The 23,714-nt window shown below is 48.4% G+C and overlaps 1 protein-coding gene and 1 long non-coding RNA gene across 5 annotated transcripts in view; one reads left to right on the forward strand and one right to left on the reverse strand.

Moving 5' to 3' along the window:
• Positions 1–14,475: 14,475 nt before the first annotated feature.
• Positions 14,476–18,648, reverse strand: LOC142825538 (uncharacterized). Of its 3 annotated transcripts, none has more exons than XR_012899946.2 (3): positions 18,394–18,530; positions 15,593–15,750; positions 14,476–15,398 (listed from the first exon to the last, which is right to left on the reverse strand). It is a non-coding gene; the product is annotated as an uncharacterized LOC142825538 (long non-coding RNA). The 3 variants fall into 3 exon arrangements; XR_012899940.2 differs by having other exon boundaries at positions 14,478–15,398; positions 18,465–18,648; XR_012899934.2 differs by having other exon boundaries at positions 14,480–15,398; positions 18,475–18,646.
• The window catches only part of SLC9A2 (solute carrier family 9 member A2), a 49,786-nt gene continuing 44,366 nt past the window's right edge, over positions 18,295–23,714 (forward strand). For both annotated transcript variants that reach the window (XM_075917393.2, XM_075917394.2), the window contains exon 1: positions 18,295–18,538. In XM_075917393.2, the coding sequence (XP_075773508.2) occupies positions 18,295–18,538 (244 nt within the window). The remainder of the gene's footprint in view (positions 18,539–23,714) is intronic.

Genomic DNA, 23,714 nt, shown 5'->3' on the forward strand with positions numbered 1-23,714 from the left:
GCCAGGCTGCTCCTGTCTCCTTTGCCGCCCATGAGGGGATCCCCTTGTAGTCAGACACTTCCCTTGGCTGCTTGACCCTGGGCCGGGGGGTAAGGGGGGGAGAAGTGGGCAGCATGGTCCTCTGGGCACGTTGGGGGCCCCTATGAGGCATGGGCCATTGTGCAGGCCACACATGGCCTTATTCCTGGGACATCCTCCTCCTCTGGGCTGCGGACTGTTGATTGCTCCTCACAGAGGAGGGCTTGGACTCAGGGACAGTGTATGCAGGGATGACTGACCACCTCTCCCTCTGTGTGCTCGCCACAGCCGGACCAGCCAGGACTAAGGGCCAAGCCACACCAGCACTGCCACCTGCCAGAGCCTGTGGGACCGAAAGGTGTGCCAGGGTCTAAGAAGACCTGATGAGCCAGGTCCTGGGTTCCATCTTCCTGCCCTCCTGCTATGCCCATTGCTCCTCCACCTGCCTCCCTGCTATGCCTCTGCTCCCTTCCCATGTGATGCCCGTGCCCCCTCCCCAAGTAATGCCTATGACCCCTCCCCCTGCCCCGCTGCCAACCCTAACCCCACTCCAGCCACCCGCCTTTCACTCCCCTGTGCTCCCCAGACCCACCCAACCCCAGCTCCAACGAGGTCTCTGAACCCGAGGTGGCACATTGAGCTGTCCACCCCCCTCCCAATTATGAGCTCCTCTCCGCCTGCCCACCTTTTCTGAATGTTTCATAAATACAGACCTCATTTTTTTGAAAACCAAACAGGTGTGTTTATTCAGAGGTCAGGGAAAGGGTGAAGGAAGAGGTTGTGGTGGGGAAGGGATAAGACCACAAGCCAGAGAACCCTAGGAAGGAGGCCCTGGGGGTCCTTGAGAGAACCTCTCCCTCAGGGCCTCCTGGATGCGCACCCCAGCCTGATGGGCCTGGCGGATGGCAGCTCTCCTCGGCTGCTCAAACGCTTGTATCTCGCTGCCAGCGTCTGCCTCTCACCCCAGGTGAAAGGCCTCCCCCTTCCTTTCCACAGTGTTGTGGAGGACACAACATGCTGCGACCACCTCAGGGATGTTGTGCTCCCCCACATCAAGGCAGGTCAACAGGCACCGGAAACATGCGTTGAGGTGGCTGAAGGTGCACTCCACTTGGATTCAGGCCCGGTTCAGGTGGGCATTAAATTGGTCCCTGCTGGGATCCAGGTGGCTGGTGTATGGCTTCATCAGCCATGGCATGAGAGGGTGGGCCACGTCCCCAACAGAAAAGTCCCAGTGGGGGAAGAATGTGCTTTGTGGTACAGGCTAGAGTGTTTGAACACTTTGACATTGTGTTCCCTGCCCAACCACCCAACAAAAATATCTGTAAAGTGTCCCCAGTGGTTGACCAGGGCCTGCACATCATCGAAAAGTAGTCCTTTCAATTTATGTACGGGGCTGCTTGATAGTCCAATACATGGATAGGGATGTGGGTCCCATCAGTAGCTCCAACGCAGTTCGGGAACCCCAGGGCAGCAAATCCAGATGGATGGCCCTCCACAGCAGGATTGAGTTGATGGCCCTCACCACCTGAAGAAGGAGACAAAGAAACATACAGAACAAAGAATGAGAAAGGGGGTGCCTGAGCCCTTGGGAGGCACCTGCCATACTCCCCTCCCCTGCCTGCCCAAACACCCCAGGAGCCACCTTCTATTAAGTGCCCCCCCCCCCCCAGCACCAGGACTGTGTGAGGGTGGAACAGCATAACCCCCTGGGGATGGGACTCCCCCCTCTTGCCTCCACTCCATCTCCACAGCCCCAAACTCCCCTTTCCCAAGGGTCCTCCTTCTCCAACACTCTCTCCACCATAGAGTGCCTTACCTCCATGAGGAGGACTTCCCCATGCCGAACTGGTTGCCCACCAACCAGTAGCTGTTGGGGGAGGCGAGTGTCCAGAGGGCTTTTGTAACCCTCTTCTCCAGGAGGATGGCGGGCCACAGGAGAGTGTCGCATCGCCACATAGCTCCTAAAAGGTGGCCTTCTGCATGTGGAAGTTTTGGAGCCACTGCTGGTTGTCACCGCTCCATGACCAGCCGGTCCCACCAGTCCGACATGGTGTCCCGCCACCAAAAATGCCTCTCCAGTGTGGGGTGCGGTTGCCAAAGTGGAGCAGCAGCACTCAGGGAGAGGATCCCCAGAATGAGCTCAGGGTCCAGCTTGTGCAGGTCCAGGAAGGCAGCTGGAAAAAAGTGCTACAAAAACTGCAGCATGGCCGAGTGGTGCCATTGCATGCCCAGGGGCAGCTCCGGCTCCATGGCTCAAAGGAAAAAGCTGTGGCATCCAAAAAAGAACAAGGCAACCAGAACAGGCACTACGAGAATTTTGCTGTCCCTCAAAGAGGTAACAAGCACGCAGCAGAAGCAGAGAAATGGCTGTTCAGGAGGGTCCCTTTAAGCATGTGTCTCTGTAAGGCTCCAGCACCAGCACTCGGAAGCAACTGGTGACCTAAAGCCCTGGCTGAACTGGTTCTGGGTAATTTTATATGTTTTATATGTCCAATCAGTCTGGACGCTCTCTTTTGCAAAAGCGCATCGCTTTTTCTATATGCTTTTGCATTGTGGACGCTCTCTTTCGGGAGAAGTTTTTTTGGAAGATCCCTTCCGAAAAAAGCTTCTTCCGAAAGAAGCCTGCAGTCTAGACATAGCCTGTGTGTGTTCTAATTTCTTCTATATAAAGTTTATCCAACCACATTCAGGGGTAGAACCCATCCTCTGCGTGAAGCCAGTTTTTGACTGAGCCCAGACAGTTATGTTTGTTTTCAAAAGATGCCCCTGGAACTTGCATTTGTGGGGCCAGATTCATTCTTGTTACAGGTTTAACAAGACCTGTAGGACCTAGGACTGACAGGTGCCAACCAAAAATTTTGCTGAACCCTGAGATGTCAATATTATGTAGCAGCATTACCAATAATTCCACTGCGTATTTGGCTCTTACAAGACATTTAGGGGTAAATTCAGCAGTGAACGCTACTTAAAATGTCTTACAGGTACTGTCTTATTGCAACCCAGGCCCCTGCCAGCTCTTTAAATAGCTCTCTGCAGCCTTTTGCTGCCACTCAGCCAGCTCTTGCCATAGCTGTGCACCAGGGCGCACCTGCTTACTTTCACCTTTGGATAAATGAGAGCTAAATAACAGCACAGAACACTGACAGCCAGGTCTAGGGGCTATAAAAAAACTTTATAGGACTGTGAGAGATTTGGCCATGCCCATGATAAGTGGCTCTCAGGCTAACTAAAATCATGCCAGACCACAGATATTGCCAGACCAGAGAGTGTCATATTAGAGAGGTTCAACCTGTAGTACAATTTGCAAATTTTTTTTTCTTCCCTGCTTTGCTACTCAAGAGGGATTGAGCTGTGTGAAGGGGGGTGGTAACACTAATAGACTCTGCCAGGGAATGGAAGTTTTGCTGGAAGCTCCAGAAGATACCCATGTGGCAACTGCCTTGACAATATGCAAAACTGGCATGTCCCCGCTTAACTCTTACTAGAGCTACTCTCCCAATGACACTTTTCATTTTTGGACAGTGCTGGCCTGCACAGCACTTGTCAGTGGTGGGGAGGGTTGGGGCATGTTGTACTTTTGCAAACCCACTGGTGGGTCAGGGTGTGATACAGGAGGGCTGATCCACACCTATGTCCATTGTTTGAGTAATAGCTGAAAGAAGGAGATTAGAAACTAACTGCATAAAGCATTTTTCCATTCAATTCATAATGTCTGCATGAATTTCTATCACTGTCCTATTCCAGCATGCCCCATTTTTGTGTATGGGGAGATGTGATCGTTACTAGAGCGCTACCCAGGAGTTATCATTAAGAGCTTTCCCTAATGTAACAAAATGATATAGAACAAAAGCGTGCTATATTACTCTTTTTCTTCTAAATTTGAAGCGGTTTGACAGATCAAAAGGCTTACCTCCTATGGTACAAAACACAGTTCAGAATAATTGTGTTTGTACCTCACTGTGGTTTTCATAGAGGACTGGCTATATTTGTTCACTTACAGTCACTCCTGATTTAACTGAGATCACAATGAAACTGACGATCTGACCACACCTGGAACTTTGCCCCAGGGAGAGAAAGCTATCTCCATTAAATGCTGGAACTTGCCTTAAGGTACAAACTATCTGGAAAAAAAAACTGGTCTAGGGTAGAAATTAGGATCGGTGTTATCACTAACTTTCCACTGGCATTTTCCAGACTATCTGAAGAAGGACTAATTGATCCATGTATCTGTGTATACAGCACATGTATATAAATTATTTCAATTTGGGAAGCAACCATTTAGAATGGGAACTGCCCATTATTTAACATCTTATAGCTCATCTCTGAGGTTCGGCGGCAAGAGAAGGCATGCAGGCATAGGCACTGATTCTGGGGGTGCTCCAGAGCTCTAACACCCACTGAAAAAAAGAGAGGGCGCTCCATACTCACAGGACTGGATTAATTTTTTGTGGGTCTCGGTTCCTGAACCACGGTTCTCTCCCCAAATCTGCCAGTGTTCTGCCCTGAGGCTCCACCCCCCATTCTGCCCCTTCCTCCCCAGGTCCCACCTGCTGCTTGATGTGGGGAGTTGGAGTCATCATGGGTAAAAACAAAAGTCAGCATCTGTGCACACGGGTGCTAATTCTTCCTCCCGTCTTCCCTTTTTTTGTACTCCCCAAATGCTCCTGAGAACCTCCTTTACCCCTGAAGAACTCTGCCTGCAGAACTCTATGCTCCCAGCAAAACACACACAAATCTTAATAGACTAGAAAAAAATAGTACCCCTTGTCCTAAGAATCTGCATTCATTCATTTGTTTATGCAGTGCATTTTTTCCTCAGCAGGTCAGAGATGCAATGTTGTTAGGGCTCAGTTTGCAAAAATAATGACAACTGCAGTTAATGAGCATACATACCTGCCTCACCCTTTTTTCCATGATATAATGTGCCATGAAGACAGTTGCATAAGAAAGTAATTGGGGCAGGTCTAAATATGAGGCAATATATGTAAACCTCCAATTGCTGTAATACTATATACTAGCATGGTTTCTCCTGACTCCTGTCAGGCTGTTTCATTTGCCAAAGGGCACATTTCTATTTTGCCTCACTTCCTCTTACACTTCAGTAGAAAAATCAATTGAGGCTGAAATTTTCCCAGCAATGGAGAGGATTAACCAGACAATGTCCCTGAACTCTGGACTATCTAGAATCTTGAGACCCATAAACAAGCAATGAATGCATTTGTTTCCCCAACATAATTTAAAATAGACTATAACAGGAACAAGTTATTTCTGGGTATGTACTTGATACTAATACAAGTTGAACCTCTCTAGTCCAGCACCCTTATGACCTAACTGGTGGCAAACCAGAGTATTTGCCGAACCCTGGGAGGTCAGTATTGCCTAGCAGCATTACCAACACCTCCACGGCTTACTGGGGCTCTTATAAGACATTTAGGGGTAAATGAGAGTTAAATAATAGCATAGAATACTGAGAATCAGGGATAGTGATTGTAAACAAACTTTATAGGACCAAGGGAAACTTGGCCACACACGATAAATGGACATCTGGCTAACTAAAATTATAATGGATCGCGGATGTTACTGGGCTAAAGAGGTTCAACCTGTATTACCATCTGTAGGAAGAGAATGGATGATGCTCCACTGTATCCATGTGTTTTCACAGGTGACAGGTAAGAAGGGAAACATTATCACATCTTGTTCCATATATGTTGTTCAATTTACTTCCCTGCTGCTTGTTTCTTCCATTATGAGCCAGATTTGTACAGAAGCCTCATTCCAGCCTGACCTTACAGTGAGAAACACTTACACCTGCAAAAAATGTGTCTATTTTGGTCCCTGTACTTAGATGTGGGCTCAAAGACTATAACCTGGAGAAGTAAAAAAAAAATTGACAGAGCCAAAAAAGTATCCAGACATGAACTACTCCAAGACAGACCCAAAAGAGAAAATAACAGAACTCCTCTTGTTGTTACCTATAGTCCACAACTCAGACCCCTCCAACACATTATACACAACCTACAACCCATCTTGGAAAATGATCCCTCACTCTCAGAGGCCTTGGGAAAAAAGCCTATTCTTGCTTACAGATAACCCCCCAGCCTGAAATGAATTCTTTCTGGTGACCACGCCACACAACCACATCATAAGCCTCCAGGAACCCAGCCCTGCAACCACAAACGATGCCAACTCTGCCCACATATCTATACCTGTGAATTCATCACTGACCAATTCTATTCAAAGATGATTTTGCATACAGCTGTTATATACTCTGCTCCAAAAGATAGAACAGCATATTTTGCAAAGTAAGAGAAAAAGTGAAAGCTTTATTCCTCTTCCATCCATGAATTAAAAAGCGTTTTGTTCAAAATTTTAAAAAAAATCACAGCTGAACACAAATATCACGTGAAATGTTTTAACCAAGTAGGTGATATTTCTGAATGTTATCAGCATTTGAAAAAAGTGTTATATGATTGAAACTGTTTTGCAGCCAGAACTAAGGCAATTGTTACAGATGACGGCTATTAAGATAATGTCTAGCAATCAATTTACAGTTACAGCACAACCTTTGTCTCCCAGAGTTTTTTAAACAATCACAAGACTCTTAAAATCAAAGTTTTGTTTCCATTAATAATACACTACTCAGATAAAATATAATAAAAATAGTTTCTATGTTAGAATAAAATATAAAAGCATTCATATCACCACAGGTAACAAGGACAATTTTGTCTGGGTCTTATTTCACTCTCAGCAGCAGCCAAAAGGAAGTTACCATCATTCTGGGAAAACATGTGCTCATAGTATGTGTAACTGAAGTGAGGGATAATTAACACTGAAAGCTGATGTAGGTTTTCACGTAAGGCAAAAAAAGTTTTTTAACCTCTTCATAGAACTTGAATATCAAACAATGGGGCTATGTCTACACTGCACGCTTCTTGCACAAGAACTGTTTTGCACTAGAGTTCTTGTGCAAAAGGTCTTCCAGTTTCAATAGAAAAAGGAAAAGAAACAAGAATGTTTTCCATTTTCTAATTAGTTTTATAGATGATTTAAAATTGCTGTCAAAATTTTGATGAAAAAGGGGACAAATATTCCTAAAAATGTTCAAGAAATTATTTTCTTTTTTTCCAATTAAATGCAGTTTGTTGCTTTTTAAAAAAAGGATTACAAATCCTAGCCATATAAATATCAGAGACAATGCAATAATCATTACAACATTGAACTTTGGTTTAAAAAAATTATATGGTAATATAATATTTAGTATTAATAGGTGCACTATATTGTCAAGTGCAGCTGCAGTTTTGAACACATTATCAATAGGCACCTATTAAGATTTTAACAGGGCCTATAAAATGCCATTTTCTTTGAGGCTTCATTGCACATTAGCCTTTTCAAATGTGGTTGACAAAGGGATTGCTACTGTCAGTCTCCTGGAATAATTTACATGAGGGACACTGCAAATCTATTATCGAAACATACACAATGATATTGTCCAGAATAATTCCTTAAGGTCAGGAGAAAATTATACATGCAAATAAAATTGCAGGTCATGTGGTTTAGGATCTCTCTGAAAATGTGACTGAATTCTACAATATTGTAAGTATTATCTCTCATATAAATGATTATCTTTTCCCATTTTTAAAAAAGAGTGAGCACAATGTTAACAAATGAATATTTTTTTTCCATTTTAAAGATAGAGTCCACATAATAGTAGTTCATCCTTTTAACTCAAAACCTCTATCTGTATGAAAGAAATATATTGTTGCAAAGGTCTGACTGGACCATTGTAACTTGATCAAAATCTTCACATTAAACATCCTGGTCAGTGAGACCCTGTATAAAGTGTCTAGAACTGGTAACTGCTCATACTCACCATTGAAGGATCAATGCATTTTGGGCACTCAGCACCACTCTCTAAAACTGAGGTAGCAATCAATTTTTTAAAAATATAAAACAAAACTGAAATGCATGAATGACTATTTTATGTAACATCACATATTTTGAAAAATAAAATGCCAATACATGGTGCATTTTTTAAACAAAGAAAGCCTTAAGATTGTGCCTTGTAAAACCGAAAATTTCTATGCATAAAATGACAGCTACTCAAAGCATGAAAATACTCAGGAACACAGGAGATATTGCACAGAGTGGACAAATGAGTGGGTGCAGGTGTATTGTAGGACTGTGCCAGAAGGGCTATTTGTAATAACACAGCTGCAATGTCAGTGCTTTCTGTTTGCAGTAGTGCTGCAATGTTGCAGAGTTTCCTAAGGCAAAATGCCATAATGATAAGCTTTACTATTAGGCCTTAGACCAGGTGTTGGCAACCTTTCAGAAGTGGCATGCCAAGATTTAATCTATTCCCTTCTATTTACATATAGAAGTGCCAGGGAAAGGAAGGGGAAGGGGCAGGCTTGGGTAGGCTGGGTACAGTGACCATATTTTCTGAACGAGCTGCAGCTAGGGAGAATGGTTTAATTTAAATTATTAAACAGACTAAGTGCTTTAACTTGTTTATGTTAGTGTATCAAACTTCATTTTAAATGAAGTAAAGTAAATAAAGTTACTTTATGTCCAACACAAAAGGCTTCACTTTTTTTTGTTTGTTTATAGCAGGAGGGGAAATCTTTTTTTGTTTGGGGGCTACTGACTCATAGAAAAATAATTTGGGGACCTCACAAGTAAGAAGCAAAAAAACTTCTCCAAAAACCCCCAACCCTCACTGATGTGGCTCCCAATGGAGACACTTCACTCCTCTGGCACTCCAGTCTCACAGGGTGAGGGGAAGGGACAGGGAGGACTGAGGTTCAGGGTTTGCCATAGGCCAGATTTACTTTTCTGAGGTTCCAGAGTTAGTGGATTTAATGGATCTCCTTAGGCTCTGGGGTAGAGACAAGAATGAGGGGTTCAGTGTGTGAGACAGGGCTGTCAGCTAGTGGTGTATGGATGGGGTACAGAATCTTGGAGGGAGGTGGGTTGCAGAAGGGGGAGAGGTTGTTAGGGGTGGGTGGGACGTAAGGTGCAGAAGCATGCTGAGAGTAGGGTGTCTGGCTGGGTGGAGGGAACAGGAGCAAGAGAGGGTTCAGTGTGTGGCCAGGAGGGAGGGTGCAGGAGTAATGTTGGATGCAGGAGCAGGGTGGGGTAAGTATCTGGTCAGGCCATGGGGGAAGGTGCAGGACCAGGATGGGGGTAGGGTGTCTGGCCAGAAGGGAGGGTGCAGGACAAGGGAGGGTATTGGAGCAAGCTGGAGGTGCAGGGTCTTGGTGGGGTGAGGGGAGTGAATGAGGAGGATTGGAGTGTGGGGTCTGAGCATGAGGAGGGATGCTTACCTGGCTTTGTGCCCCCGTATAGTAACTGCTGTGGCCATGCAGTCCTGGGCAGCCCTGGAGGCACCACTGCCGCTGCTGCAGCCAGGTGGTCCTGGGCTGGCCTTGGAGGCCATAGGCTCCTCTAAGGAGCCTCAGCTACAGCACTGCCTCCTCCCACCACAGCCTAACCTGCTATGGAAGAAGGAGGGCTCTCCAGTGGCTGCACGGGAGAGGAGCAGCAGAACTGAGCTCCTGCCACTCATGCCACTGAAAATCAGCTTGTGTGCCATAGGTTGCCGACCCCTGCCTTAGACCTTAGTCCCTCCCATGTTTCAGCATACTGGGCTACCCACATTCTCCATGCTTCCTTATCAGCTGTCATGTGACCTAAGTCCTCCTATTTCAAATTAAATATGTCTATGTCTTTTATAATCACATGCTTCCAAGTCATCCTAAATCGACCCCCTCTTTCTTTGTTGGATTTTCTGGCTTCCAAATGAGAGGCATAATCGGTAGTCGATTGTGATCCATTTGTAACACATGCCCTAGCCATTTATGTCTTCTCTTACAAATGATTTGCAATTATTTCCTCATAGCTTACTTCTAATATTCTCCACTAGCACTTATGATCAAACACATCTAACCTCTGAGCATTTGTTTTCTCAAGTTGTCAGGTTTCACTGTTGTGGGTTTCAAATACAAATGCAGCACTTGTGCATGTCTACAATGTTTTTATGGGTGGACACAAGTACCCTTATGGCTGAAGCCCTATTGACTTCAGGAAGCTGTGAAAGGGTGCAGAGGCCCTCCCACATAGATACAGGCAATGTGTGAGACCAATATAGTAAGTGTTCACAACAAAGCAAGTCTGTAATGTTCAGCGGATGTAGGAAAAGTGAAAGCACCATTCCATTTATCGCAATAGATTATGATCATAAAAGCCTAATTGGGGCTATCTAAGTGCCAGCATTATCACACAAAACATGCAATTGCTGTTCTTAAAAAACAAATCCAGGAAATATTTATATCTAGAGTTTAGGGTAACAATAAATCTAAAAATAGACTTTTCTATGAATTCCCTGGTTACCAGCTCCAGTTTCAGTGCCTTTCCCTATTTGTCCCCTTTGGCTTGTAGCAGTATGTTTCTTTATCATTTCCTTTTTTATCTGCCAGGTAAATCACTGGTCCCAGGATTTATGACAATACATTCCCTTCTCCCCCTGACACTATATTCCACTCTTTCCTCTATTAATTTCCATTCTCATGCTTATCTTTAGTTATATTTATATTAACGCATTATGGAGCCTTTGGGTCCTATTCATCTGCCTATGTCTGTGAAATACTATAACTCAGAAGACAACCTTTGTATAAGTAGAGCTCTTCCACAGTCCTCTCCATATTTTCTTCTCTGTGTTGTAGAACATAAAAACATAAAAGATATTTTTCAAAATGTTGAAGAAAAGACACCATCAACAAAACAGTTCTCGCACACTTTTGGCCACTTTTGACAAACCAGATTCTAAAAGAATGGTCCGGTACTTAGAGTGCTAGCATGGTTCTCAGAAGAGGAGCGTTCCAGTTTCTATTTGCCACATGCGACCTTGGGGAAATCATTTAGCTTTTCTGTGCCTCCCTTCCCCATTGGAGAGAGATAGTACTGTGCTACCACACAGGGGCCTGCTGAGTATACATTAAAATTGAAAGTCCCCCGCCTCCCTCGCTACGTGATTGTGATTAACATTGGTAGATGGGTGTGGACACCATCTCCTTACCCCAGTTTTATCAGGGAATTTTGTTAACATACTATTCCATAAGAGGGCCTGAAGCCACAGAAACATAGATCCATCTTGTTTTGTAATGTCAGCTTGGCTGGACCTTTCTTACTACAAATGGCATCTTTCCTGGGCATTGCAAAACTTTTTCTTTCTGTATTCCTGGCTCCTTCTAGGGAGAGTTCCTTTGTATGCCAATGGGGTTGCCAGGTGTCCAGTTTTCTACTGGACAGTCTGATTTTTGGGCCCTTTGCCCAGCAAAAAAAAATCCAGAAAATACCGGACGTGCAGTGACCGGTATTTCCTGGTTTTCCGGCGAGGCACCGGACGGAAGCCTGGCGGGGGCAGAGGGAGTGACTGGGAGGCGGGGCGCAATTGGCGCTGGGAGCCCTGGTTGCGTGTGAGGAGGCGGAGGGGCAGTCCGGTCCGTGCTCCTGAGTGCTGGTCAAGCGCATGGTGGAGCCACAGCCTGACTGACTCACGTGGGATGGGAGTACCCTGGGATCTGCACAGCCCAGGTCAGTCCTGCTCCGCTCCCCCGCCCCTTCTTAGCCAGCTGGTTGGTTGATTCTCCCTGACTTCTCCTCCCAGTCTTCCCCGGACAGTACCTCCCCCCCACCCTGCTGCCAGCTCTGCTGCCCGCTGGTTGGTTCCTGCTCCGGATCTTCCCCGGCCAGCCCTGCTGCACTCCCTGCCAGCTCTGCTTCCGGCGGCCAGTTCTCCCCTCCTCCTCCTCCTGAGCTCCTCCGGCCAGCTCCATCCCTGCCAGCAGCCCCCTCTCCCCACGATATCCTGTGGCCAGCCCTGTTCTGCCTGACCCCTCCTCCGCCACCGACCAGCCCTGCTTCCCGTCGGCCCCCCCATCTCCCCCGGACAGCTCTGTTGCCCCCCCGTATTAGCTCTGTTTCCCACCCCCCCTCCTCCCGGCCAGCACTGCTCCCTTCCTGGCCGGTCCCTCCCCCCATGAAGTATGTCCGGTATTTTTTTTATGACTGTCTTGAAACATGGCAAAAGTAATTTCCCCCATCACTGTCAGGAAGAAAAGAGCTGTTACTGCTGCCTTCAGGGGTATTTGCATTAAACCACTATTGAGAGAAAGAGACTACCTCATTGTGCACTAGGAAGTTTTTATTGATCGAGTTTTGAAATATCACATTACTCATTAGTAATGTGAACAGCCATGAAAAAGTCATGCTGATTACACTGCTCTACAATTTTTTAGAAGTCGTCTGCTTCAGAGATAAAATGTGCTATTTATTATGTATTTTGATGTGCTGAATTCAAATATGACAATTAAAACAACTGATTGGCTACTGTTTCCAAGATATTTAAGTTTTTACATTTTACGTCTATGTATATTGTATAGATAGTAGAGTTTTAATCATAAATTGTAAACCTAGGTCTTTTCATGTGTTTATGGTTGCTTTACATGATAATATTTCACCTGTCCTGTTTATGTAACACTTTAAAAATCAACAAAAGGGTTATATAAATAAAATTATGAAACAAAAGGCAAAAACTATTATGTACATAGTTTAGTCCTATTCAGTGTCTACTTGGCGCTTCTTGGCTTGTCTCTTGTATTCATTAAATGGAGCATCTCTTGTCACTGTCCAGCAATAGCCTGCAAGCATTGATGGGCTCCATTTGCCCTGATAGCATTTCTCCATTGTTGCAATGTCCTGGTGAAATCGCTCGTCGTGCTCATCGCTCATTGCTCCACAGTTCAGTGGAAAAAAATCTAGATGAGAGTGCAAAAAATGTATCTTTAGTGACATGTTGCAACCAAGGCTTTTGTATGCCTTGAGGAGGTTTTCCACCAACAACCTGTAGTTGTCTGCCTTGTGCTTTCCGAGAAAATGTATTGCCACTAACTGGAAGGCTTTCCATGCTGTCTTTTCCTTGCCACGCAATGCATGGTCAACTGCATCATCTTGAAGAAGTTCACGAATCTGAGGACCAAAAAGGCACTTTCCTTTATCTTAGCTTCACTTAACCTTGGAAATTTTCCATGGAGGTACTTGAAAGCTGCTTGTGTTTTGTCCATGGCCTTGACAAAGTTCTTCATCAGACCCAGCTTGATGTGTAAGGGTGGTAACAAAATCTTCCTTGATTCAACAAGTAACACTTTTCCTCCCAGGCTCCAATGACTGTCGGAGTGGCCAATCTATCTTGATGTAGTGGGAATCTCTGGCACGACTATCCCATTAGCAGAGAAAACAGCAGTACTTTGTGTATCCAGTCTGCAGACCAAACAAGAGAGCAACAACCTTCAAATCGCCACAAAGCTGCCACTGATGTTGGTCATAGTTTATGCACCTCAAAAGTTGTTTCATGTTGTCATAGGTTTCCTTCATATGGACTGCATGACCAACTGGAATTGATGGCAAAACATTGCCATTATGCAGCAAGACTTCTAGGAATAACATGATGCAATTCCTATCATGTATGACGCACTACTAGCTTCAGATTGCATCATTCATTGTTTTGCCTAAAAAGCAAGTACTGTCCAAAGCCAGTCATAGATTTATTCATAGATCCAGTCAAAGATGTATTTTAGTCATTTCTGGTTTAAATTGAGATCCCTTCCCTTTATAACTCACTTATCCTCCGCCATTTGCAAGTCAAGGGTCGTATATACTGACCCAATAGCATATCTTGAAAACTAGAGCCAATCAACAATTTTCAGCATCATTTTTGTTCTCAGTGACCCAGAATTAGTAAAGTTTGACTACATTTATTTCAGAAGCATTTTGGCTGTAGAGCAGTGATATCCCAGCCACCCAGGCGCCCCAGTGATTCACGTTTTGCTGTGTCTCTCTGCAGGTGGTCAAGGCCATCAACCGGGTGCTGCTCCGCAGGGTGGTATGCCTCGCCGACCCGGACGCCGTCATCTGGGGGTTTGGCACCCTCGGCTTCCCCAACTGCGGGGGGGGGGGCCATTGACGGGATGCACATCCCCATCCGTGCCCCGGAACACCAGGCCTCCCAGTATGTGAACCGAAAGGGGTACTTCTCCGTCCTCTTGCAGGCCATGTGTGACCACCGGGGACAGTTCACGGACATTAATGTGGGCTGGTCCGGCAAGGCACACGACGCACAGGTGTACCGGAACTCCTCCGTGTGTCAGAGGCTGCAGGCCGGGACCTTCTTCCCCGACTACCACATCAGGGTCGGGGACGTGGACATGCCCATGTGTCTGGTGGAGGATGCGGCCTACCCCCTACAGCCCTGGCTCATGAAGCCCTACACGGGGCACCTCAACCCCTCCCGCCAGGCCTTCAATGTGAGGCTGACCAGGGCCCGCATCGTGATTGAGGGGGCCTTCGGGCGACTGAAAGCCCGATTTAGATGCCTCCTTACCCGTCTCGACCTTGCAGAGCACAATATCCCTCCCGTGGTAGCAGCATGTTGTGTGCTGCACAATTTGTGCGAGCGAAAGGGGGAGGCTATACTGCCAGCCTGGATGACTGAGGCTAAGCACATGGCTGGCCACTACACTCAGCCCCGCACTGCCACCATCTGGGAAGCCCAGCGAGAGGCTGTCCGGATCCGGGAAGCCCTGCGGGAGAGCTTCCATGTGGAGGAGGAGGACTGAACTCTCCCTGCATGCTCCACTGGGGCCTTCTTCCACCCTCCTCTCCTTCCCTTCCTTAACCCCCCTTCCTAATGTCAAATAAAGATACCTTTTTTGCCAACAAAAACCTCTTTTTATTTTACATAACTGGGGTGGGGGAGGGAGGAGTGAGGATGGGAGAGGGGAGGTGGAAACCTGGAAGGAGGGAGCTGGAAGGGGGTGGAAGGGGAGGAAGGGAAGGGAAAGCTCAGGCTTGGGGGTCCGGCTGGCTCTCCCGACTCACAGCACTGCGGGTGCAGGGGCGCCGGGGGGGAATGAGTGTGGAGGGTGGGGCAGGAGGGATGGGGGGTGTGGAGGAGGTGGGAGGGGGAGCAGGGGCAGTAGAGGCAGGAGGAGCAGGAGCAGGGGCAGCAGGGGTGGGCGGAGGAGCGAGAGCTGGGGCAGCTGCAGGAGCCGGAGCAGGAGGAGGCAGGAACCGGCCGACCAGGGTCTGGAGGTGGCCTCTGAGGGCACGGCCCTGCTCCTCCAGTGCCGCCAAGCTCCGCTGGTGCAGCCAAAGGTCCTCCTGGACCCAGTGGTCCTGGGTGCGGAGCTGGTGCTCCAGGAACCGGAGGTGCCACCGCTGGTACTCCTCCTCATTCCTGGCACACCTGCTGGCCCGGGTGCGGGTGCAGGTGGCTGTTGCAGGCGGGGTGGTGTGCCCTGCAGTCCCAAGTGCTGCGGCTGTGGTGAAACAAGAGCAGTGGTCAATTCTCCCTGGGGACAAGGTGGGTGAAACCCAGCCCCCTCTGCAACGCCAAGGCCCCTGCATGACACCCAGCTGCTGCTCCATGGTGGGCAAGGCCCAGGCACACGGTCCCTGGGCTCCCTCTCCCCCACCCTCCCCGTACACATAAGGGGAGCACGATGGTACTCACATGTGGAGCCCTCCCCGGCCTCGGACGACACAGGTGATGTGGTCTGTGGGGTTCCTTGGGGGTCCTGGGTCCTGGGCAGGCTCCTGGCTCTTGGCGTCCTCCTGCTCCTCCTCCTCCGTGTCTGGGACGGGGCCCTCTGCCCTGGGCTCGATCACCACCTGGGGGGCAGAGACGGCGTGAGCCCCCAGGATGCGGTCCAGGGCCTGAAAGTGGGGGCATGCCTCTGGGTCGGCCCCTGGCTGGCAGGCCCGGGAGTAGGCCTGCCGCAGGTCCTTAATTTTGTAGCGGACCTGCTCCCGGGTCCTCTGGTGGCCTCTGGTGGCCAGGCTGTCAGCCATGCGGCCGTAGACAGCCGCGTTCCTGTGGCTAGTGCGAGATCGTGGACATTGGAGGCTTCCCCCCAAACCTCGATGAGGTCCACAATCTCTGCACTTGACCAAGCGGGCGCCCGCCTCTTGTGGCCCTGGGCAGGCTCCTGTGAGCCGCCAGCCTGGTCCCGGGAAGAGGGGGAGGGCTGGGTGGCAGCGGGTGGCTGGCTCATCTTGTGCCAGGTGCAGGGTCTGCTGGCTGGGTGCTGGCAGGCTTGCAACTGGCACAAACACTGTAGCCAGCCCGTGCCCCTTTAAGGGCTCCAGTGTCAGGAGGGGGGCAGAAGAGTTTCCCTGGTTTGGCCCTGGGAAGGGCTAGCCTCCCACTAGTTCGAATTAAGGGGCTACACAGCCCTTAATTCGAACTAGCTAGTTCAAACTAGGCTTAATCCTCGTAAAATGAGGTTTACCTAGTTCGAACTAAGCGCTCCGTTAGTTCGAATTAAATTCAAACTAGCGGTTTGTATGTGTAGCACCTATGAAAGTTAATTTGAACTAACGTCTGTTAGTTCGAATTAACTTTGTAGTGTAGACATACCCTAAGACATGTATGTTACTGTCTTCAGATCAGTTACCTTGGGAGCTAGGTGTACTACTAAAAACATAAAAATAGCCGTACTGAGTCAGACCAAAGGTCCATCTAGCCCAGTATCCTGTCTTCTGACAGTGGCCAATGCCAGGTGCCCCAGAGGGAGCGAACAGAAGATAACAGGTAATGATCAAGTGATCCCTCTCCTGTCTGCCATTTCCCGCCCCAGGCAAATAGAGGCCAGGGCAGGCCTGGGCAAAATACCACCCACGGGCTGCATTCGGCCCTCCAAGCCACCAAATCTGGCCCATGGAGGCAGGAGTTCCCCTGCTTGCCCTTAGCCCCATGCGTCCTGCAGAAAAGAGGCTGCAGGGCTCCGTTTCTATTTTGAAACTGGAGGGGGGGGGGAAGTTTTAGGAGCCACTCCACCACCAGCACATTCTCATTGGCCGGTTTCTGGTAGAAACCAGCCAATGTGAGCTGCTTGTTAGAATAACAGGCAGCTAAGAAGAATCACACCCTCTCTCCTGGACTCAGTTATTCATGAAGCACATGGCCAGGCAGGCTGGCTGAGAAACATTTTAAACTCTGCAAGTAGGCAGGGTAGTTTGGCAGCTGGCAAGTAAGTCTCTTGGCCACAGCCTGCTTCTGGCACTGCAGCCCTTTCCTGCCCCAACCCTCTACCCTCCTCCCCTTCTCCCCCCGCCCCCGCTCAAAATACCCAAACCCTCTGTCCCCCTCTTACTCCCATACTCCCTCCCAGATCTGGGACCCCTATCCCCTCCTACCTTTGGTCACATCCCAAACCCCTGCACCCTAGTCCCCTGCCCTAGGTCACAACTGCCTGCTTCATCCCAACTCCCTCCCAGACTCCAGTCCTTTACCCCAAGCTCCCTTCTGCACCCAACCTCCATTCCAGACCCCGCATCTTCATTAATATCATAGAAGAGTGCAGCCCTTGACCACTTTCCAAAATCATAAGTGCCCCCCCTCAAAAATGATTGCCCACCCCTGGGCCTAGGGACCCTATTCCTACCCATCCTGGCTACTAGCCATTGAGGGACCTAAGCTCCATGAATTTATCGAACTCTTTTTTGAACCCTGTTTATGTCCTAGTCTTCACATCAACTAGGAGGCTAGAAATCTCTCCTTGCGAGCCTTATGAGGCTAGGAGGCAGCACTAAGGGCTAATGACTGACTCCTGTCTAGGGCACTGGGTCAGTATAATTTTGGGGGTGGGTGCCCCATTTCCCTGGCTGGTTTCTCAGCATTGGGGAGGGGCGGGGGCAGCCAGGAGAAGCTGGGGCGTTGGTATGAGGAGGGGAGGGAGATGGCCTGGCGGGCAGAGGGCAGGGCTGGCGGGGGCAGGAAGAGGACTCCGGGGCAGGAGCCGGTGGCAGGTGGCCAGCAGGTGCCAAGGAGGCAGCGGCTGAGGAGGGCCGAGCTGGCTCGCTAGCAGCTTCCCCCTTTCCCCCAAAGGCGGAGAAGTTTTCTCAGGGGCTTTCCGGCGCCGTCCGGGCGCTGACCTGCCGGAGCCGGGGAGCCGGGGAGCCGGCGGCAGGGGCGCGGTGGCTGCTCACTCCCGTGTCCCAGGGGCGGGAGCCGAGGGGCGTTGCCGGGCTGCGGCGCTGCAGGCGGCTGGGGGCGGAGGCTGGGGATGGAGCGGAGCGCGGGGCGGCCCAGGTGAGCAGCCGGCCCCGGGAGCGAGGGGTGGCCGGCCCGCAGAGGGGGCTGCAGGCGGGATCATGCGGGCAGAGCCGCCCCAGGCCAGGGGCGCCCCCTGAGCAGCCGGCCTGGGAGGCGCAATGGGCTGCGGCTGCCCCCGGCTCCCTGCCGGGCTCCTCGCCTGGCTCCTGGCGCCCGGAGCCGCCTCTGCCTTCGCCGAAGCCGCGATGGGCACCGACCCCAGCAGCTCCGGGACTCCGCAGCCGCCCAACGCCACCCCCTTCGAGGAGACCCGGCTCCACGTCTTCACCCTGGACTACCCCCACGTGCAGATCCCCTTCGAGATCACCCTCTGGATCCTGCTGGCTTCCCTGGCCAAGATCGGTGAGTGCCGCCGGCCCCGGCCCCGCCTGGCTCGCGGACCAAAGGGAGCCCAGTCCGGAGCGGCGGGGGGAGGAGGCGAATGGTGTCTAGCAACGCAGCAGGCAGGAGCAGTACAAGGGCGGCAAAGGGAGAGCCCCGCAAGGCGCGCGTCACCTACCTACCCCCTGTGAAAACCTGGACAGATGTGGCTCCACATGTGGCTCCCCCCCCCCCCCGGCAGTTTAGCCACGGAGGATGGGGACCCTCATCAGGCTACGTCTCCCTCAGAGACCCCCGGCTTCAGAACTCCCTGCAAAGCAGAGAAAGTCCCGAAAAGAGTGTGTCTTCCTTATTACGCGTATTCCCTGGCTTCTTCCCTTGGCAAATACCTGCCTAGAGTCTAAGTCCATCGTAGCGTTCCCTAGGACCCTGCTTGTTTCTGTAAAACAGAGCCCTGCATAACACCGATGTAATCAAACAGGCAAGAGTCATTCTGAAATACCGCTCAGTGCGATAAATTCAGTGAAAGCTGCCCAGATGAAAGAGAAAGGGTGTGTGGTTTTATTGAACCAGCTTCTGTTGGTGAGAGAGCGACAAAGCTTTGGAGCTTACACAGAGGCTCTTCCGGTCTGGGAAAGGGCTCCAAGTGCACAGCTAAATACAGAGTGAAACATTGCTTAGGCAGTTAACATGTATTTCCAGGCACTATCCCAAGAGAAGTGTCCCTTTTACACCCCTTAATGTGGAGAATGGACAAGGAGTAGGGGAAGGCAGCTTGTGGGGACTATAGGGTGTTATAATCCTTGTAGTATCTAGCAAAGTTATGAATTAAGCTCCCAGGCTCATGTTTTGCAGGTGTTGTAAAGATTTCTTTTGAGAACAAGGACTGATAGGTCAGATACAGGGTGGTAGTTGACTTTTAGCGTTACTGACAAGTGGTCATTAGCAGGATTTTCTTCTATTGCTTAACTTGAAATTTGAAGCCATTGGCATGCCTTGGCTGAAAAAAGTTTTTTGTTTCTTCAAGAGAAACAGGCTTAATGAGAACATTAGCTTAAATTGCCATTATAAAATGTCCCTCATTATAGGCCTAAACAAACATAAAGCTGAAAACATTTTATTGTAAAATATTAATAATGTAGCACAAAAAATCCCTTAAATTCCATCTGTGTATACATGAAACATTCACTAGACTGAATCTCTAGATACATACTTGCAAGTATAGTTTAACACTGTATTCCTTTTCATAAAACATTACAGTACATAATGGTAGGCAATTATATCATTTATGTTTAATAAAGAATTACTTCTAAAGAAAATTGATGATGACAAGGGATTGATGGAAAGCAAACCAAAATGTTATTCGCTATGGATTACGCTTCTCACTCAGCTAACTTCTGTGAATACAGGCAGTCCCCAGTACAAGATAGGGACTGTAGGTTTGTTCTTAAGTTGAATTTGTATGTAAGTCGGAACTGGTACATATTGTAGGGGAAACTCTAGACAAACATTTCTCTAGAGCTCAGTTTTACAGGCAGTCCCCGGGTTAAGTACAAGATAGGGACTGTAGGTTTGTTCTTAAGTTGAATCTGTATGTAAGTCGGAACTGGCATCCAGATTCAGCTGCTGCTGAAACTGACCGCCAGTTCTGACTTACATACAGATTCAACTTAAGAACCCCAAGCGTCCCCAAATCAGCTGCTGCTGAAACTGATCAGCGGCTGATTCCAGGAAGCTTGCGGCAGAGCAACTCTGCCTCGGGCTTCCTGTAGTCAGTGCTGGTCAGTTTCAGCAGCGGCTGACTTGGGGACACCTGGGGCAGAGCAGCTGGGGTGCTGCTGGGTTGCTCCAGTAGCACCGCTCCTCGGCGCTACTGGACCAACCCAGCAGCACCCCAGCTGCTCTGCCCCAGGCGTCCTGATTCAGCCGCTGCTGAAACTGACCAGCAGTGGCTGAATCAGGACGCCTGGGGAAGAGCAGCTGGGGTGCTGCCGGGTTAGTCCAGTAGTGCCCAGAGCGGCGCTGCAGGACCAACCGGCAGCGCCCCAGCTGCTCTGCCCCAGGGTCCACAACAAAAGCCTGGTCTTCTGGGGGGGGCACACTAGCTGCGCCCCCCCCCAGCAGACCAGGGACACGGGGAGCAAAGCCGCAGCGGCAGCGGGGTGCCGCGCCTCTGAGGCTTTGCTCTGGCAAAGCCTCAGAGGCGCGGGACCCCGCCACTGCTGCGGCTTCGCTCCCGGTGCCCCTGGTCTGCTGGAGACGGTCCCCAGCAGACCAAGGGCACCGGGAGCAGCTTTTCTCACCCCGGAGGTCGAGGTGGCGGATTGCTGCCTGCGAGCTCCGGGGCGAGAAAGCCCCGTTCGTAAGTGCGGGGACTGCCTGTATTCTTCCACATCTCACTTCCCTCAGTCCTTTATTCTCAAGCTGAGGTGTCTGCTGAGAAAAGCCGCTCCGCGTCTCCCTGGTCTGCTGGGGGGAGGGGGCGCTAGCTTCACGTCTCCCTGGTCTGCTGGGGGGAAGCAGCTAGTGCGGGGTTGCCTCACCCATTTGTAAGTAGGGATCCTACGTAAGTCGGATCCATGTAAACCGGGGACTGCCTATAGTTCCTGAAAGATGAGAAACGTTGAATGAATTAGAAAGGTCATTCATTCTCTGATGTGAGAAAATGTGTATTGCATAGTTTCAGGGTTATGGTCTACTTACTAGGGAAATATATTTTTGTTTTAAAATTAATTGTTTTATTTCTTGTTATAATAAAAGTATGGATTTAAATTAGTAACAGAGCGATCAGGAAGACAAAAGATTTTAGGATCTCTGTAAAAATCAATTAAGACTATGTATAAAGGATGACATTCATTTTAATTAGATCTCTTCTAAGCAGTCCTTCAGAATCTTAACCTCAAAGAATCTGTTTTAATGGATACTTACCATTACCATGTTTGTTTGATTTCAAATGCCTTTTTTTGTGTCACTCATTTAAATTAAAACTGTGAACGAACTCATGTAGATACAGGAAGCCCTCACCATTTGCGGGAGGTACATTCTTGAGATCACTGGGAATGGAATGAAATGAATACTGATGCGGGGGGGGGGGGGGTAGGAGTTGAGGGGAGGGGAGGGTGTGCTCTCACACAAAACAACCACATTTTTACACCCACTTCTAGTTTCTGGCATTGACCACATACAATAGTAATGAACTGTGATTTTCATGATATTTATATCTATGATTATGTGTTACAGTATCATATTCCCTATGAAATTTCCTGGTACTGTATGTTTCTGTTGCTGGAGCACACTGAAAAAGTGTCATCACGCTGAGTCATGTGCTTGGGCTGGTGCAGCGCAGAGCACTGTGAATATGCAAAACCACGGTTAGCAAAACTGCGAATGGAGAGGGCTTCCTGTAATTATGTATTGAGCCAGTTCAGTTACTGTATCATTTACTTGTATAACTGTGGCCTTTCTACTTGTGAAACTTACATATAGAGATCAGGACTGCCACTGGGAAGGGAGCAGTTGCCTCAGGGGGACTGTTGATTTAAAAGGGCCTAGGCCTCTGGGATGTGGCCACTGCTACCACTGCATCAGTGGTGGCTACAACCCTGAGCCCTTTAAATACCCTCTGAAACCCTGTGTGGTGCGGTGTGGGAGGCACAGCACAGTCCTGTTGGTGCTGAGGGCTGGCTGGCTGTAGTTCCACCCTTTCTGCTGAGGCCCTGCCCCTTCCAGAGTCCAGAGCCAAGTCCTCCCCCATTATCTAGCACTGCCTGGTAAGTGAATTCTGTCACTAGCACCACTACAGAGCCACATTCTGCTTAGTAGTCCTATAAGTCTGCTCCTGCAAACACTTACTCACATGTGCTTAACTTTACGCATAATGTTCTTGACTTAAGCAAAGCTACCACAATTTCATCAGTTGAGGTTCTGCCCAGTGGGACTACTTATGTGCTTAAATTCGAGGGCTACGTCTAGACTGGCAAAACTTTTCCGTTAAAAGCATTTGCAGAAAAGAGCGTCTAGATTGGCACGGACACTTTTCCACAAAAGCACTTTTTGCGGAAAAGCGTCTGTGCCAATCTAGACGTGGTTTTGCGCAAGAAAGCCCCGATCGCCATTTTCGCCATCGGGGCTTTTTTATGCAAAACAGTTTTCAGCTGTCTACACTGGCCCTTTTGCGCAAAAGCATTTCTGGAAAAGGGCTTTTTCCCGAACAGGAGCAGCATAGCATTTCCGCAAGAACACTGACAATCTTACATGAGATCGTCAGTGTTCTTGCAGAAATTCAAGTGGCCAGTGTAGACAGCTGTCAAGTTTTTCCGCAAAAGCAATTGCTTTTGCGAAAAAACTTTCCAGTCTAGATGCAGCCAACCATGTAGAGAAAATTTTGCAGGTTCAGGGCCCACCTTGAACACCAATGTATTACAGCTAATTGCCTGATACTTGTATCATTTTGTATTCACCTCACCTCATTTAAAAGCATACTGTAAATTCGATTTAAACCAAAATTTAGATGTAATTTAGTTGTAATAAAAGATCTTGCAGAAGTTAAGGACAATGGACATATTTCTATGATTTTGTAAAAATTTGAATGATATAATTTAAAAAATGTAAATTTTCTGGTGGACTGTTTGCAAACCAAATTTTGCAGTACTTTGCTAATGCTTGAGATTGCAGAAGATGAAAAGACTAGTTTAATTTTATTTTCTAAGATGAATGCAATTCAAAAATAAACTGCATACATTGGGAGAAGTAAATAATACAATTTCAATTTTAATAATCTAAAGTATTGTCAGTAATACAGAGCATTTGTTTATTAAAAATGCAGTAAACAATAAGCCCATTTCAAAAATTACTCCTGTGCATAGGATATGATTAGACTTTATAACCTCTTATTGGTCATGAACAAAGCTTTAAGACTCTGAAGGCCAATTACATTTTAATATTGTATTATTACTAGAGCAGGTCAGAATATTTTTGACTAAATGTAGTGTTGTCAAAATATGCAGTTCTGTTGAAACCAAAATATGATTCAGAGAACATGTTGATCTTACCAGTGTTTTCATCCAGAAGGCTTCAAAGGTCCTAGTGGCTTCTGGTCACTAGAGATCAGAGGGTATGTCTACACTACAAAGTTAGTTCGAACTAACGGATGTTAGTTCGAACTAACTTTCATAGGCGCTACACTAGCGCTCCGTTA

The sequence above is a fragment of the Pelodiscus sinensis genome, chromosome 1 (genome assembly GCF_052426305.1).
Source record: "Pelodiscus sinensis isolate ZL-2025 chromosome 1, ASM5242630v1, whole genome shotgun sequence".
Lineage (NCBI taxonomy): Eukaryota > Metazoa > Chordata > Testudines > Trionychidae > Pelodiscus > Pelodiscus sinensis.